The sequence below is a fragment of the Haemorhous mexicanus genome, chromosome 3 (assembly GCF_027477595.1).
Source record: "Haemorhous mexicanus isolate bHaeMex1 chromosome 3, bHaeMex1.pri, whole genome shotgun sequence".
Classification (NCBI taxonomy): Eukaryota; Metazoa; Chordata; class Aves; order Passeriformes; family Fringillidae; genus Haemorhous; species Haemorhous mexicanus.
The window spans coordinates 31,573,040-31,591,763 of NC_082343.1; the positions used below are offsets into that span (position 1 = coordinate 31,573,040).

The window sequence follows — 18,724 nt, forward strand, 5'->3', positions numbered from 1 at the left end:
TATTGAGAAAGTGTTTCTGGCTGCAATCTGGCCAAATTTTTTCATTACTAATTGTTTTCCTTCCCTGAATATGTAATGCATCTATTCAGTGTTCTCAAATAATTCAGAAGATGGAAATAAAAATATTTGAATACCAGCATCAGACAAGTATTTCATAAATATGTTGCTGTAGTTACAGTTTTATTAATAAAATTCATATGCAGGCCTATAGATTTCTATCTTATTAACATGCTTGCATATAAATGAGTTTTTCTTGTACTACCTGAGAAGGAATACTAAACCCTGTGAGATCATGTGCTCTTTTGATATCTGTGCTTTAAGATAGAATATAAATAAATTAGAGAAAATCTGTAGCAGAAAGTATGCAAGAATTAGAAGGCAAACTCTATCAAGAGAGCTACAAATACGTGTGATGTAAGACAGACAAGAGCTCAGTGGGATGCGATCAAAATCTATAAATATCTCTAAGGTGATATAAATGATGGATGACAAGCATTTGGCTGCTAAAGACAGCAAGGGAAGACAGAATGTCTTGAAGCTAAAAAAGGGAGTTAAAGGGGAAAAAAAGTCTGATTGTGAGAGCAGTTGGTGAAGCAAACTCTTCAAGGAAATGACCGAGATGTCTTCCCCTTCACATGCCAAGCAGTTGGACTTGTCATAGTAGTGGAAATGTAGCCTTACAAAATGCAGGGTCAGAGGTACAAGACCCCTTCTTACCTTGATAAACTATAGAAAGCACTTACCAGGTTTTCCCATTAAACTTGGTTTATAAAGCTGGGCATCAGGAAATAACGTGGCCCAGACACTCAGGTAAAAGATGGCTTTGAGTGTCTGAAGCATACTCAAGCTTTTTAGCAGTGGGGCACCAAATTCAGTAGCCTATAGGCTGCCATTTAGGAGATACAGGCTTTAGAGCAGATTTAAGCCCAAATCTTTGTCCTTTGAATTGGCAAAGGGAGGGCTGTTTTCTAGAGTGCTCTGCAAAGAAACCAGCATTAATAGCCCTAATAAGGGCTAATTTTCATACTATGAGTGATTGCAGACAGCATGGAGGGTGTCCTCTAGATGTGATGGAAAATGATTTACAGTAAAATCGATGAAGCAGCAATGGATGATAGATTATTGTTGTCTATGAGGATCTTACATCTGATCTGTGAGAGTATTTTTGAAGGCTTTCTTGATTTTCCCTTTTCAAAAACTTAATCAAAGGGCCTGACTTCCACCCTGGACCAAGGTCGTTCCATACGTTCACCATAACAGGAGGCAACATAATGGCGTCCTCATTTTGTAAGATTTGGGTTTTCCAGAATACCTGCAAAGCTTCATTGGGTCTCATTTTTCTGTTGCTTTGAGAGTTTTCAGATAGGAGTTGGACTCAATGATGCTGATGGGTCCCTTCCAACACAGCATATTCTGTGATTCTATCCTTTCTGCCAGATAGTGTCCCCAAGGAAATAAGTCAGTTCTCCAAGGAGACACTGCTTGAATAGCTGCAGCTTCAGCTTCAGAAAGGCTAGGCCAGTACAGAGGGCTAGGCTCTGCTGGAAGGTCGTGGGAGAAGGGAGGGCAGAGAGGCAGGAGTGGCTTGAGCATTTCTACAAGTAGCCAGCTTGTTTCTAGCAGCAAGAGCCTTTGCTGACTTCTGGGGTAAATGGGGTCGAAGCATTGCTTAAATTTTTAACAAAATAATCAGAGAGAACAGGTGGAAATACAGAAATGTGTGCTGGCCACCTTTTAATCTCAGCTTTGAAGCAAATCTTAAATGTGTAGTGGTTGTACATCTCTGGTTTAAGGATTTCTGCAGCCTCCTTCCCAGTTAATCACAAATCTCTCAGTGTCACTTTCCTTGGCATGGTGGAACCTCTGAAGAATGTGAGAATAGGATATTTCCCTCTGCTAACTAGATCTTTTCTGAGGCCTAGGATCAGGCAGCAATTTTTCTACAGCTTAATACTATCATGTTTCTCTTCACTAATTTGCTTGCCAAATACCTAAAGTATTTTGGACAGAATTCAGTCTTTTGTGCCTCTGTTTCTCATTTGGGGCCATTCAAACTATGTTTCTTGCATTTGTCTTCCATACTGATGTAATAATTTTTCCCCTTTATAAGCTCTGAATATGGTTCACTGGTTTCCATCTCTGAAGCTTTCTGTAGAAGATGAGAGCAGCACTGCAGTTATTTTATGGACTGAAAACTCATCAGTCTGATCCAAGGCTGTGTGCTGAGCAGAGCAGACTGAAACACAGGGCAGAGCCTTTCCCACCCATCCAGTCTGCTTCCAGAACTGAAGATTTCTCCCTAAAATGAGCTTTTCTGTTTCATGGGTGCTATTGAAATAAATTTGTTAATGTTTCTGTTCTGCTTAGAAAATGTGTGTTACTCTGTAAGTGCTAATTAACAAGAGCAGTTAATTAACAGTTCCAGCTGACAGCTTAGGAGTGCTCAGTCAGCAAATGGTGTCAGCAAGTGGGCATGCTCTGTGTGCAGAAATGTTTAATGTCTCACCTGCACAGCTTGAACAGATGGGCAGTCCTTATTTCAGAAAAGTATTGCTAATTAGGCCTGTTTCTTCTTAATAGTCATTTTTTTTAGTTACTATTTTCCTGAAAGATTTAAGCATGGATAGAGGGAATGAATTTCTGAAGCTAATCAAAACTAATAGCACAGCAAATAGTCCCTCAGAAACCATTAGGCTTAGAAAAGTTCTCCTTGGAGAACACTTAAATTTAAAATTATACCATGTTCTTTTAAATAATATTAGCCTTTCTGCAGTGATTTTCATCCATCTTGAGTTATTTGACATCAAAAAGGACAAATTAAAACAGATGCTTGGCATGAATAGACCTTATTTTTAGAAGGAAATATTACTGAAATGGAAACCTGTACATTTTCCAGCAGCACAGGACTGCAGAACTCTCTCTCTCTGTCACACTTTCATTGGAATTAGTAATGTAGATGAAACTGTCAGGTTAAAATCTGTGTGCTGTCACACCTCCTTTTTTCAGAAGAGAAGCGAATCCCACCTATAGTCAGTTCCACTAGTGGTGCCCTGAATTTTCAAATACATCACAACATGGATAAAATGTGCAAAGGGACACGAAATTAATTCTCCTTTTGCTCATCCCTCCCTTCCCAGAAAAGCAAAGAGACTATCACATCGCATTGTGTAATGAATCTGTTCTTAAATGCTTACTCTCCAAACAGACTATAGAAAAAACCTGTATATGACAGGGAAAAAAGCAGCTTTATAAAGTATATAAAACTCTCTTCCTCCTCCATGCTTTTTCACAAAGCCATTCAAAGTTCCCCAGTGCTGGTCAAAAGGAGCTTTATATCATCCCACTGCTTAAATGCAGTGGCAGCCTCAGGTGTGGCTGTACAAGGTATGACATTGTCCAGGTGTCTGCCCTGCCTTCTGCTGGACTTTGTGTTGCTGCAGCTGGAGCAGCAGACTGGGGCTGAACCAGCAGCTCAGCTGTCCCAGTTCACACTCTGGTATCTCTGTTTCAGCTGCCAGGAAAGGTCACTTGGGGCAGTTGAAGACAAGGCAGATTAAAAGATCATTTAATTGCTTGGTCATTAAAGATGCACAAGGTCCTTTGTCCCCAGCACAGACAGACCCAACAGAGCAGTTTTCTTGCTGCTAGCTCGAGCACAGCCTGGCCAGAGCCCCATCCTTTCTCCTCAGGCTCATATCACTGTTCTTCCCATCAGTGTATCTCATGCTTCTTTTCTGTCCTTTTCCTCACTCTCCTGCTTCTCTCTCACCTTTTCTTTTAGGCTGTTCATTTTTCCAGACAAACAGCAAAGGCAGTTAAACTGTCCCCTCTCACCTCTTACCTTTTTCCAATCTCACAATTGTAGTGATGGAGAACTCCATGTGAGAAACACAGCCGTTCTCCATTCTTCTCATGCACAGTCATTCAGGTTAATTTCTGTGCTGGAAAAGGCAATTTGTTTTAGCAGGGCTGGTTCACTGGAAGTGGATTAGGGAATGCTCACATGTACTGTTTCTTTGGCAGGGCTGTAAGGGCTGTAAGTCCCAGCTGGTGGGTGGTATCAAACAGCTGAAGGCTCCAACATCTGCTGATGGCATAACTAGGTCCAGAAGAAGAAATTTATCTACACAGTTGGAAGCATGCAAATACCTTCACAAAAAGGCAGCAAGCAAAGATATATACTGTCTATTTAGTTGCTGTGCCAATTTCAGCAAGGCTTTACCCACACAGAATTTTATTGATACTCTCTTTTATACTCATTAGTCTGCTCTGGCAAGCTTAAATCCATTGAAAACCCATTAGTAAAGGAGAATTAGATTATTTTTTCCATGCATAAGACTTGTAGAAGGACTTGTAAAAACTGGACAGATGCATTAATTGGGATTTTGAAAATATTCTGTCCTGCTCCTTTCTTCCTTAATAGAGAAAGTGTACAGTATTGTCCTTTAAAGGAGCTTGACTCATTTTAAAATATCATGATGTTATTACCCTAAATCCCACTGAGAAAAGAAAATGCACCTTTTTCTTTCAGTTAGTCACACAAAGGATGTGTGTCACAAAAACAAATCCCCTGTCAGAACAGAGGACACTATTGACTGTGCTGAGCCCATTTTACTCTAAAATTCTTCATACACTGTTTGACACAGACGAGTTTCTGAGCAATCCCTGGGTGTCCAATGCACAGAAAAAAGTCTGTTTGCTTTATGGCTCTTTCTCTTCTGGAGGGCAATGGACGACCCTTGTGTGCCACAGCTCTTCTGGGCCAAGGTCCAGTAGAGCTCATGTTACATTTTCAGTTAAGTTACTTATACATTATGGTGGCTGTTTGAGCTGGTCTTCTTCACCACACATCTAAAGAGAGGAATAGGAAAGTAGGATCATGACATATTACTCAAATTCTCAGGATTAGTAGCTGAGATCTTCCCTTAATTCCGTAACAGAGAGTGTTTATAAGAACATTTTAGTTGAAATCTAATCAAAATGAGTTTCCTAAAGAAAATACATCATTGCTTGCGCAGAAAGAGCTGCAGGAGGTTCATGGGCTCTCCCAGAGAGGAACAGAGAAGAGTCTGTATTCATGCAAAATACAGTGTCTCAGAGGAGACAGGGACTGGGGTGGCAAATGCTCTTTTTACCACAGGAAATTCTGGGTGGATTTAAAAGCACACCAAAGAACATTCTGGAAGTGACGTAAATCACTGCACAGACTGCCCAAGGAAATGGTGAAGTCACCATCCCTGGAGGCATTTAAGAGACATGTAAATAAGGCCCTTCAGTTTTGTGATGGACTTGGCAATGCTGGGTTCATTGTTGGACTTGCTGATCTCAAGAGATCTTTTCCAACCCAAATGATTCTATGACTTTGTGAAAAGGAAGATCAGGAGAACCGAGTATGGCAGTGGAGCTGTGGGACATATTTATTTAATGGACTGCTGTGGCCGTTGCAACATTCAGATAAAGGAACTGTGCATACTGCAGGCAGTTTGAGCTGCGGAGGGATTTCTGGTGAAGCTGCAGCAGACACCCCCTCTGCCTCTTTGGCAGGCAAGGGCCAAGTGTTAGTCACAGGCACACTGGAGAGAGGAACTGGCAGGGTGACAATCTGTCGCTGTGGAGGAGAAAAATGGTTCTGGTCTGTCCAATTAGACTGCCCAGGGACTGAGAGGAAGTGTGCAGGTCCCTTCACAGCTCTGACAAGGATTTGTGGTGCAGTTTGTCCATGTAATCAGTGTATTGCAGGTTGCACACACGTTAAAACAAAAAGCATGCAAATTTAGTGGGACTGTCTTGCAATTTGTATTTACATTGCATACTGTGAATTAGAAGCATTAAATGTCATCTGCTGCTGTTGATACTACATCAGTAGCAGAGTGCTCTGGGTTATGTTGGTTTTAGTTTTGTCAATAGCTGAGACTATTTTTGGTTTGGATTTTTTTAGGCCATATATATGCATTTATAGTCCTGCATTATTAATAGTCACTTAAAATTTTCCACAGCTCTGGATATTTGCTTTCACAGGGAACTGCAACAGAAAAGGAATCTGGAATATATAGCTTGCTACAGCAGCACTGTGATAGTGGTCCTTCACACTGCTGGTAGTGCTTGCCGCAGTAGGTTCTGCTGGTTTGTACAAGGCAAGCAGATGCTAACAGGGGCACATGTGAGCTACTCCAGTAACTTGACAAGAGGTTTATCAGTGTAGCCAAGGAAGTGGCCCTGAGGATCTTCTTGTATGTAAGGCTTACTGGTTGAGTGGGACACATTCAGTCACTGTGGTTGTACTCACGTGGAGCCAGTCGAGCAGGGCTCCGTTGGCTTCTTGATAATGTCTCAGTTACACTGAGAGAACAACAGCAGAAATTTTTATTTAATTCCCTTGTTCTTGAGGTTTTCCTTTATTTATTCAAATGTGGACAACAACCATTTACCTGCATCAGCTGCCTGTTGCACTTTCATTTGTCACACTTCTATTAATTCAGAATCAAATCACTACTAATGGCTTCAGAGGAATACCTGAGCCATGGGCAATTACTGACCATCATTATCACTACACACACACCAGTCATGATGACTATGAAACCTCTGATTTATATTCAGTTATGCATTATTATGGCTAATGCATAAGATTCTACTCATGTACTTGAATTTGTATCACCATAAATAAACATGAAAAATGCATATATTTTATAAAAAAGCAGGCAGGCATTTATCCTCATTAGCAAAAGAGGTTTTCAAAAAGCTGTTTTTTCCCTGCTAACACCATCATTTAAAATTTGTGCTCTGTGCCTAGCTCTTGGAGAGAACTAGCCACATTTAAGTTTGGAAGCCTTGAAATCCAAGGCAATAGTGGAAATGATTTTCTGAAAATGCCACCCATTCCACTTTGGTAAACCTGTTATCAAAAGTACTGCTGTTGTTTTCTAGCCAAAAGAAATAGAGCCAAAATAGTGTCCTCCTAATGACTTCCTAGTAGAATGAGTCTTTCACCATTTCCTGTGCAGTTACTTTTGAGATTCCAAAATGCAGAGATTTCCCTTAATGTTATTTTTTATTCCATATTTATGATTTAAATCTGCAAAGTGAGAAACAAAGTCACTGTTCTCAACTGGACAAATGACTAAAGCTCTTTGCCTGACATGGGAAATATAGTTACCAGAATCACTGAGGAGAAGTCAGTGCTCTCCTGATAGCTGGCTTTCCATGCATGCTCTCCAAGCAGCAGGTGTCATGTTTTTCTAAGACCTGTTGCTACAGGTTTGCTACATACAAAACTAAAAATTTTGCATGTCTTACTATATTTTCTAATAAGGCAAAAGACGCTGACTACATAGAAGTGATCTAAGAAGCAGATTTCTTTCCAATTTAGGAATGGGTAGAGGGTTTGGTTACATGGCCAAATACAATGTCTGGTCACTCTGTTGTTCACTACAACAGCTTGGCCCAAAGAGCCAAATGATTACCAATAGTTTCACTTCAAATCTCCCCTGACAGTAAATGTCCATACATTTTCATTTCTCACAAATACATATGACAATTAATTTCTGTTAATTTATCAGCATATATACAAGCATGTGCCAATATTAAGATTCTATCATTTTTTTATGTCAAAGAGGTAATTTCAAAACTATGATTATTTTAAAACTCTCAATGTTTTTCGATTTCTAAATGACACATCTTGTAACTGCCATTATTTATGGGTAAACAGAACTGTAGGCATCAAAAAGAGGGCCTACGCCTCCAGAATCTAAAGTAATTATTGCTCCATCTGCCTTTGGCAGGCAGTCAGCATGGCTGTCATTTGCACGTGGTTTGAGCTGTCCTCTCATAGAATAATGATTAATAGAATCATTTGGAATAGTAATTTGTTTAAACTGTAGGAATTGGTTGCTTTGTGCTTAGTGCTGCTAGCCGGTATTTGACTACGCTGTCCTTCATTTATTCCAGATAATTGATAAGAGCAAGAGAGACCCTTCTGAAGAAATTGAGATACTCTTGCGATATGGACAGCATCCAAACATCATTACTCTTAAAGATGTAAGTAGTCTTTGAGCACTTCAGCATTAAATGATTTTCACCTTCTAGTCAGGTTCACTTATCAGTCCATGTCTGGAAAATTCTTCACTTGAAGGTTTGAGCTAAAGCCAGACCCATTAAAATCAAGGAGAAAAAGATGACTTAACAAATTACTGGGCAGCGTTTGGAAAGACTGGTCAGATTGTGCATTCTCCAGTTACTGTCTAACAAACCTTAAAAGAACCAAAGGGGCATAGTGCTGGAGAATGAAAAAATGGGTTTGGGTTTGCAGCACTATTTAAAAGGGGATCTCCCTAGCTGGGTGTTTTGGGGCACTGCTGAATACATACAGTGATGCTGCTGGGCAGCGGGATGATCCATCTCGAGCAGCAGCCATTCCTGTGCAGCCTGTGCTAACTGCTTTGCTGGGAAGAGGAGAGCTCACAGAGTCACTGGACTTCCCCCAGTAGCGTTTTAATACCAGGGACTATTTGCTTTCTACTCCACCAGCCATTAAGGTATTTTTCTTCAGCATTTCATGTGAAAAAATAATTTTTCACTATGCTTAAATGAAGTAATAGCCTTTGGTCAGAGGTGTTTTATTTTAGCTGCCTTAAGTCTCACCTAAGATTGTCCACACCATGTCAGATTCAGAGTTTACAGAACAAATCCTGCTTGTGTCAGCAGCCAGTACATTATGGTTTAGACCTTAGGGAAATATATGAGAATCTCCTAATCACATGCCCCCAGGAAAATCTCACCTGATTCCTCAGTGTTAAAGAATATCTCAAAATCAGTGCAAAATAAGCTTTTTCATATTCCTTTCCAAAACTATTTAGCATTGATGACTATAACACTGCCTATTATTACAGTCCAGATAAAGGATGATGACATGAAAATAGTTCTCTCCAATTAAATGATAAAATTTCTTTTACCAACTGCCATCGACATTGAATATAAATATGTCTTTCAAGCTGATATCAACAATATATTCACCAGAATTGCAAATATAAACTAAATAATATCATTAGATGCAAGTGTTGGCCAACAGTATAAAACAGCTCTTTAGCTGATCATGAGTCAAAGGGAAATATTGATATTTGAAATGGCAAATGTTACCCTGTGGAAGTGGAAAGAGAGAACACTACTGAGAAGAATGCTTGGGTAAGAGCCAGCAGACATTTGAAGCTGTGTGGGGTGGTGCTGTTTTTAACAGCTGAGCCTGCTCTGTTGACATGATGGAAAACCAGGAAAGCTACATTTCTGTGTGGACAAATCAGCAAGCTGCTACAGACACCAGAAAAAAGTGATGATTTAAATCATTTTATAAAGTTTTCTTTTCAGTTGTTGAGCGTAAGGAGCCCATTTCCCACATATTTGCTGATATTTTCTTCTTGCAATTTCACACACAAGCAGCCTTTAACCACTGTGGTTACCAAGTTGATGGGTCCAAGGCATGTATTTATTGTGTTCCTGTTGCAGGTCTATGATGATGGGAAGTTCGTGTACCTGGTGATGGAGCTGATGCGGGGAGGCGAGCTGCTGGACCGCATCCTTCGGCAGAAGTGCTTCTCTGAGCGGGAGGCCAGCGCTGTGCTGTGCACCATCACCAGGACTGTGGACTACCTACACTCTCAGGGTGTAAGCCTTGCTTTTTTGGCTTAGCTGCATCAACCTTCTTTAAAATTCAACTTCTTGAAATAGCAAAGAGTTGTGATCTTGCTTCTCTGAAATGTAAATATGTTTTCTGTCCCGTCCCGTCCCCCCGCAAAATCCTACTTCCACATTTATAGTTACATTTGGTTTGTGAAATAGGGTCACTGGCTTTTTATCCATTTTCCACTGAACTGAAGCATGTCAAAGTAGTATTTTCTTTCCCACATTGCAGTGATTTTCAAGTTAGTGTACTTTCTTGAGATATCAGTTGTTGACTTTTTATCACAGTCATTATTGCAGGATCTGAACTTTTAGCAACACTTCAGATAGGGTAGCTGAATCAGCAGACAGGTAGAAAATCAAATGCTCAGCTCTCCAAATGAAGTGACAGTTTGAGCAGCTGATGGGAAAGACTTCTGACATGCTGTTAAAATCTGACTTTTAAAGTCTAAGCTCTTTATATACAATAGTTTGAAAATCTCTCCTTTTCTGCATTTTAGGGACAAGCAGTTTGGATAACTAGTCAAATACTTGCTGCTTTTCCTGTTTCACGGTTAAAACAAAGTGCATTTTGTGCTTCGGCTTCTATGCTTTCATGGTAATTTTTCAGTCTTGCTATAACAAATAAAGGCTGTTTTCCTGCCACTGAAATTCAGCATGTCTGGTAAAACACACAGTCACATGAAATTATGTGAATGCATTTTGAAATTAAGAAAGAAATTATTCCCTCCTTTCAGGTGAGAACCACTCACATGGACAACCACAAGAAGACCCTTATACACTTTCCTCCCATGATTTATTCTTCACCTTTCAGCTGAGTGTTCAGGGCCATCAAGCTCCAGGAGATTCTGCCACCAAGATGTTTGTACAGCAGCCCACTTTGGCCACCGTCAGGAAGCTGTCTCCTCTCAGAGCAGCTGCTCCATCTCAATACACCAGCAGAGGCTGTCAAACATTTTGTCTCTCATTTTAACAGACTTTCATTTTTTTTTCCCTTCATTTGTCCAAGTTTTTTAAGTAACTTTTTTTCCAAAACTGAAATATTTTCGGCATGAGCTCTTGACCTGCCTCAACCAGCAGACCAGAAATGGCAGCCAAGCCCCAGTGCTCCCTGACCTCTTCTTCTCACTTGTTTCTCACTGTTCTTTCTTAAGGTCGTGCACCGAGATCTCAAGCCAAGTAATATCCTCTACATGGATGAGTCAGGAAACCCAGACTCTATCAGGATCTGTGACTTTGGGTTTGCCAAGCAGCTCAGAGCGGAGAATGGGCTGCTCATGACTCCCTGCTACACAGCCAACTTTGTCGCTCCTGAGGTAGGATCACATTTCAAAGCCTGCAGTAGTAGCTGTGGCCTAGGAAGCAGTCCTTCATCCCCTGCTGCCTTTATGAGAGGAGCAAGGCAGAAACCAGGCTACTGGCACTTGCACAGCCTCTATTGCCATAATTTTCCTATTCCTGCTCCTGTCACAGCACTTGTTTTTCTCCTGAAAGAAGCTGGTGTCTGTCTTGGACTGGTGCACACAATGCTTTGGCTCATTACTGGGATAAATACCATTTTTTCTCTAGCTGCTTCTGATCAGACTGCTTTTCCTCTAGTACACTGCATCAGAACAGGAGTAAGGCTCAAGAGGGAAATCTTGATGTCAGCTCGCCCAGAGATGTTGTGGAGTCTCCTTCTCTGGAGATGTCCAAAAGCTATCTGGACACAATCTTGAGTGTTCTAGGGGACCCTGCTTGAGCAGGGAGGTTGAACTATATGATCCTTCCAGCTCCAGGAGTCTATGATAAAACTGAAAAAAAAAAACTTGCACAAAATCCTTACTATGCTGAAACCAGTGAGAGCTTTCTTGTTGACTTCACTGAGCTAAAGAAACATCTCTCCTCTTGGGCTTTCCTAGTAGACATTCACCCCCGTTCTAGGGGATGCAGGAAATGCTTTCTCAGTTTTGCAGACAGGAAAGTGGAGGAAGACCAAACAGCTTGTCCCAAGCACAAGGAGAGGTGGCTCTGCATCACTGCCAAGTGCTGTTCCTTTCATGCAGCCCTAGGGGAGTGAGTGTGGGTCAGATGTCTGTTTCATGGCTTGGGCTCTTTGCTGTATGAGATGTTCATATCTGCTTCCTCACAATGAAGGAGCAAGAAGTTAATTTCTTGGGTAATTACCCATTTCTTGGAGGGATGAAAATCAAAACTTTTAGTACTTCCAATACACTGCTTCTTCACATGTGTGTCTTCCTTTGTTTGTTTTGGTCCTTAAAAGAAAAACAAAAAACTACTGTCTTTCAATACTTCATCTGTTCTCTACTATCAAATACCAGTGTCTCTCAGTTGGTATCATCTAGCAGTCTTTTTTCTCCCTAAGTTTTCTCTTTCTGCCATGCACTGTTCATCTGTGACTGGGAAGAAAAAAATAGGATGATCTTTCTGTACAGGATCCTTTCATGATACCAAAAGTTACAGGAATCATAGCCTTCCAGCATCAGAATTTGTTTTATAGAGACCATTGCCAGGGCAATATAAATTCAAAACAGATTTTCCTCAGAAAAAAAAAAAACAAAACAACTTCCATCGCCAAGATAGATTAGTTTGGGGTTTTTATTGAGGTTTGGTTAGGCTTCCATTTTAGAAATGGGAATGAGCTGTTTAAAATTATCAAAGTAGATTGAAAAAGTCATGTGGCACCACAGCCATTCAATTTCTAAACCACAAAAAAAAAAAAAAATGTTTTCAAGATTTGAAGCACTAAGATTTCCTCCAAGGTACAAGATGCTTAAAATAGGTGTAGCTATTTTTCATGATGGGCTCTTCTCTTTTCATTATCAGACTCTTCTGATTTGAACTGAAAGCAGAAATCACACTCCCGGACATTCGTGATGAGTAAGACAGGTCCTGCTAATGCAGGAGACATTGGAGATTAATTGAAACATTACCAGAACTGGCAGAGAGCTTACATAAAGCCTTAAGTGCTTTTATGTTTTTCCTGTGATATAATGCTGCCCTCCAGCCTAGATTTGACTTTCAGGTTCCCTGTCTGAGGCCGACTGCAATATCCGCCATGTGCTCATGAAACCGATTAAGGAGGCAGAAAATCAGCTGAGCTGGTGACAAAGAGGGTGGTGACCGAAGGAGGAGGACATGTTTGCCCACTTGGATCTCCTTTATTTTGGAAAGAGTTAATTTGGGGTTTAGGTGATAGCAAGAACAAAGATGAAGGCTATCTGAAAGAGGCACGCTGCCACCTAGTGCGAGTCGTGCTGCCTGCGAGGAGGAAAGAGCCAGGCTGTTGTACTGCTGATGCAGTAGGGTGCTTCTGGATAAAGTAAAAATATTTTATTCTTCAGGTTTCCTACAGAATTTGTGAAGACCTACTGCTTTGTGATTTGAAATTGTGAGGTTCTTTATTTGCTTTTGTACCTATTTGAATCCCTTCTTGTTACAACTGAGAAAAACCTCTATTTGAAACGCTGTTAACTCAGTAAGTCAAAGACTACAGAAATAGAAGAGGTTGGACAATTATCTGAGCCATTCTCAGAACTGGATGAACCCAGGGTATCATTATCTCCAGGATACCCATTATCCCCACAGTGTCCTGCTATGGTTTGGCACTTAAGAACCAGTTTCTGTCGCTATTTCTGATCCCACTAAGTTCTGGAAGTCACCTCATCATTTTGGGGCTTGTGTAACCACTTGCTTATTAACCCTCTCCACTAAGTAGCATCACTGCCCCGTTTTTCTGTCACTTACCTTGGACTTGATTTTCCTTGGTTATTGGAGGAAAACAGAGAAGTGAAATTGTAACTGTACAAAACACAACGAGAACAACCACAGCAAAAGATAAATGTTGGGTATTCAGTCTCACAGGTGAAGCAAGACACAGCTGAGTTTGTCAAATAGCAAAGAAGTTTTCCCCATAAAAACTAACATTAATACAGGGGGAATGAATGCAGGAACTAAAGGAATAGAAATAAATAAAACAGCCAGAAAGCCTGCATCTTACGTGCAGGAGAGAGAGGCAGAAGCACGATTTTACCGGCTTTGTCAACAGGAGGAACTGCAGCTTTTTCTCTGGTTTTGTTGCTGTGGGAGTTCTTTTTGGCTTGTTGGGTTTTTTTTCCAGGTAGCAAATGTTCACTCAGCAGCATACCTGGCAGATGGTTGCTTTGCCACTCATCATTTATAAAATCTGTCGAGGCAACATTTTCTCAAACTGTTTTTCTTAGAATTTGTTCTTTTCTGTGATAGACTTCAGATACTTAAATGGCTCCTGGGTAATAAGGCTGCAGGTCAGAGAAAAACTTGCTGAATTTGTACATTCTTTTTTCATGTTCTTTGCGAAAAGATGTATCCACTGGTCCATCTAAAGAGGACAAAACTGTTTGCGTGTCAGAACTGAATAAACAGAGGGTAGTTTGCTTTTATGGGAAGATACGGAGGTGGTCCTTGAGCTTGGGTGGTGACTTCACTTTCACTTGGACCTGCACTGAGTCAACAGGCATTTCTTCTAGTGTGCACTAACACAAATGAAATCTGTACCCTTACTGCTACACCTTGGCATCCTGTATCAGGATTGAACCTTCTGGTCAGATCTCTGCTGACTACCATGGGTCTTGTCTGCCCCATGGGAAAAGAGGGTCAACTTTTAGCCTGCTGATAACTCCAGTCTAAATGTGCCCCCTTTTCTTTATGCAGAACTAAGAGAAGCCTTTTAGCATGCATCTTCATTAGTCTGTCATTATATATGCTTCAGTGTGCATCCATTTGCTGTATCAAATCCAAACTGAGCTTATTTGGAATACCTATCATTGCCATTTAGCTCTGTGAGGCATCCACAGGGTTGTTGTTAACTTTCATGTTAGGAGGATACGTTTTGAAGTATTAATGAGCTTTTTTTTTATGAAACATTTTAAAGCAGTGAAATATTGTTCTGCTTTGGTGTGTGTTGGATGGTCAGAGGAGCTCCCAGACTCCTCAGCTCCAACAAACTGCACTCATCTCTCACACTGTGAAGGGGAAAGATGTGCTGAGTTTAAACAGCTCATTTCAGCCTGGGCTTTGCCTTGCTCCATAGCACTATTGGACATCTTGATCCCAAGGCAGCCACCTGTTCAAGGCAGATAAGCACCTAAGCCCTGGGAATGTCAGCAAACACAACCACTAATCAGTGCATTTTGTAGATCAGAAGCTAAAAATTCAGGAATGCAGATGGCCCTGTTTTCATCTCTCTCTTTCCTTCCCACAGGTCCTTAAACGCCAAGGGTATGATGCAGCCTGCGACATCTGGAGCTTGGGGATCCTGCTGTACACCATGCTGGCAGGGTGAGTGATGAGTTTCCCCTAGAGCAGCAGTCTCCAGTGGGCTCAGCACTGATTAAGCCTGAAAGGAGTCACAGATAGGGATTCTGGCCTCCTTGAGAGGTGTGTTCCGTTGTATAAAACAAGAAAATAGATGTCAAGATTTAAAATTAGAATAAGTTTTTTCTAGACTGTATAAATATCTTTGACACTTGACAAATTGTTTAGGTTTTTAACAGAAAGTGCCTGTATGCACTGAGACCTAGACTCCTGAAGGTTTCACTCATGACTTAAGCAGTGGGAAAGTTTCCCATTAGGAGAGGTGCACAGGAGTATGAAGAGCCTCATCATGTTCACCTTATCCATGGAAGAATGTTCATTCATTCTATTGATACATGTATTCTCTTCAGCTTCATTAGTCTTCATTTGCTATTGTTATTGAAGTGTCTTAGCACCTTTAAAAGCTAAAAAAAAATCCCACCATAGTTTTCAGATGCTGTTTGAAAAAGAGGATTCAGAAAGTAAACTAAGAGATCAGCAAGAATAGCAACAGGCAGCAGAAACTTTTGAGAGGTACTTGGCAAAAATACCCCTACCAATGTGTTGGTTAAAACAAAATACTAACACAAGGAAATTCAGGGAAAGACACAGATTGAAAAAAGCAGTGAAGGATAGGAATAAGATGTCTTGGGATGATTGGGAAACAAAGTGTGCAAACCCAATCTAGAGTTACCAGGCTTTGAATTTCATTTCTCAGACTATGGTATGTGCACATTTATCACAGCCAGGCACAGGTTGCAGCTTTTCAGTGACCTCTCTAAACTGTTTAATCTGCTTCATGATCATTCAGCTGTGACAAGAAGACTGGATTAATTCCTAGGTTTTATACAGAAAACAAAGATTTGGACTCCTACTTTCTGTTATTCTGTTATTTGTGGATTGTAGAAAAGATGCCAGGGATCTCTATCTCATCTGTTTTATTCTTGACTACACATGTGTTCAAGGTCAGCTGAAATATATCAAGACTTCGGGGGGAAGTCTCCCAGTCCACTGGATCTCCAAGAACCTATTTCTATTTGGCTGATGCCCATGGCTGCTACACAGCTGGAATCAGTAAAATCAAATTAACACATTACCCACAGTTACATTTGTTTAGTTGATTATATTCAAAATGCTTCTTCACTGAATATGAAGAAAAAAAAATACAAATATATTTGAATCAGAAATACAAATAGCACAACTTAGTGGATATTCAGTTTACTGACAGGTGCCAGTAACTTGCATCTCTCTTTTTCTGCACACCAGAGAAAAAAACAGTAACACAGTCAGATAAGAAACGCTTTTTAGGTTCCACCACTGCATTTATGAGTGGTCTTGTTCTTCCCCATTAGAGGAGATTAGTCAGAACTGACAAGTATTTCCATCCAGGACTTCTTTCTCCTCCTATAATTACTATGAGGTGAGAGGGCTCACACAGCCAGGACTGGAGCACCAGCCAGGGATGATGTTAATGGAGCTACTGATAGACCTCAGAGTTTGTTTGCCACTCCATAACTCTAACTGCAGCCCCTCTGATAGCTATAGATTGGAACAGCATCACCTATCTCTTTGGGCTGAACTGCTATGGAGACTGAAATGTTTTTGAAAATGAGAAAATACTGCATGAGAAATTGAATTTGCTACCAGAAGCCAGATGGGATAGGAAGCTGTGGCCAAACCAACTGTTTAACAATCTAAAAACTGCTCTGGCAAGTTTGAAGAAAAGACAGATTGAATGAAAAATATAAAAATCCAAAATACCTACTTTTTCTCGACCTACAGAGCTGTTCAAGATTGCAGAGTGAAATTTGGCCTGGTAGATATTAGTCAGCTGCAAAAACCTTCTCTCTTGTCACTTTCTGAAGACAAAAAGTGTACCCTCTGCATGTGACACTGATTTTGTCACAAGCTGGGTGCTTGTTACAAGTCATTTCTGACTGGCTGGACAAGGAAATAACCTATTGCAGGGAATTTCTTTTTCCCAACTGACTTGCACATTATGGTTAACAAAGCATTGCAAAATAGATTAGAAATCTCTTTTTTCTTTTCCTTTTTTTCTGTTTCAGATTGTATTTCTTCCACTTTATAATTTTTGTCCTTTCTTGCTGTTACCAAGGTACTGGTATTGGCAATAAAGGTGTTGGCAATAAAGCAGAGTTAAATCAAGAGGTAAACATTTGACTATTTTTATGAAGAGTATTTAATTCCTAAAAAAATAAAAAAAAAAAAAATAAGGAATCTGTCTTTTCCTCTACAGATCAATCTGAGGAACCACTAGCCTGTATAGTTTGAGTGACAATGAAGCAGCAGTATCAGTGGCACATTTTGGAACTAAACTCCTGTTGTAATCATTGGCAGTTAATACCAGAACCTAGAAATCACGTACTTGCAAATTACATAGGTTTTTTTCTCTCTCACTCTCCTTTTTTTTTTTTTTTCTTTTTTTTTTTTTTTCCCCATAGATTCACTCCTTTTGCAAATGGACCAGATGACACCCCAGAGGAGATTCTGGCCAGGATTGGCAGTGGCAAATATGCTCTTACAGGAGGAAACTGGGATTCAGTATCTGATACTGCAAAGGTCAGTGAACCCTTTCCTTTCCCAGATTTTCTCTCAATATTTAAATACCACAGAACTCTTTTTATTGGTGCAACTGCACTTCTAAAAAGAAGTGTAGGTTTGTCAATGCCACAGATGTATAGTCTAAGCATGAACCACCTTTTTGCTTCTCAGTTAACCAGGAGCAGGCAGTTTTAATTCCTGTACAGATCACAGTTTAGGCTGCCCATCTATCACAAAGCAAGGAAAACCCTGAAATAAAAACTCCACTGGTGCTGAGATCTTAAGGCATGAAGCTGTGCACTAGTCTGTGAGACAGGTAAATGGGCAGGAAACTTGCAAGCTTCCAGTTGCCCAGCATTAATCAGAAGCTTTGACAGGCTTTAAAGATTCTTGCAAGAGATTTCATTTTCAGAAGCTGTTAGTATCCAATGGAAAAACATTGATACTTTCCACCACAAAACTGCAAGCAATCCTAGTAACATATTAATCTTGCTACCAGCACCTGTGAGCCTCACAGTGGATTTTTTTTATCAGCTGCCCTGTTTTGAAATTAAAATGTTTATATGTTGCAGAACTAACCAAACTGAACTTCAGTTACCTGAGTGTTGAGTTTCTCTTCTAAGTTTCTCTTGTAAGCATGCCTTGAGGTCAGTGAGGAGATGCCTCCAGATGGCATCCTCTCTCTAGATGTGTATCACTCCTACAAGGTCACCAGTAATTAACAGTTATTCAATAAGATTAATGCCCTCCACATCATGTTTTGACTGGATTATTAGCTGAGGGTTGAACATTACACTTGAAAATGTTGAAGATAAGACCTGATACCTAAAGAACATAAAGCCTGTCTAAAGTGCATCACTCTCTCCATTGGACATGCTAATGATGACACTGCCAACAGAAAGATCTTAGTAAAACCCGCACAGCCATTAATTACTTTCTCCCTTGTACTGCTTTCTTCCTTTTCAACCCAGGACATTGTGTCTAAGATGCTTCATGTAGACCCTCATCAGCGCCTCACAGCAGTCCAAGTCCTGAGACACCCATGGATAGTGAACAGGGAGTACCTGTCTCAAAACCAACTCAGCAGACAGGATGTTCACCTGGTTAAGGTACCTCCTACACCCTTCCATCATCCCTGCTTGCAGAATGAGCTGTCATT

General features: G+C 40.5%; 1 protein-coding gene across 1 annotated transcript in view; it reads left to right on the plus strand.

The window, feature by feature from the left end:
• Nucleotides 1-18,724, plus strand: part of RPS6KA2 (ribosomal protein S6 kinase A2) — a 162,285-nt gene that overhangs the window by 135,856 nt on the left and 7,705 nt on the right. Inside the window, exons 15-20 of the mRNA XM_059841252.1 lie at nucleotides 7,945-8,034; nucleotides 9,496-9,654; nucleotides 10,824-10,985; nucleotides 14,912-14,988; nucleotides 17,466-17,583; nucleotides 18,537-18,674. Coding sequence (XP_059697235.1) covers nucleotides 7,945-8,034; nucleotides 9,496-9,654; nucleotides 10,824-10,985; nucleotides 14,912-14,988; nucleotides 17,466-17,583; nucleotides 18,537-18,674 — 744 coding nt within the window. The remainder of the gene's footprint in view (nucleotides 1-7,944; nucleotides 8,035-9,495; nucleotides 9,655-10,823; nucleotides 10,986-14,911; nucleotides 14,989-17,465; nucleotides 17,584-18,536; nucleotides 18,675-18,724) is intronic.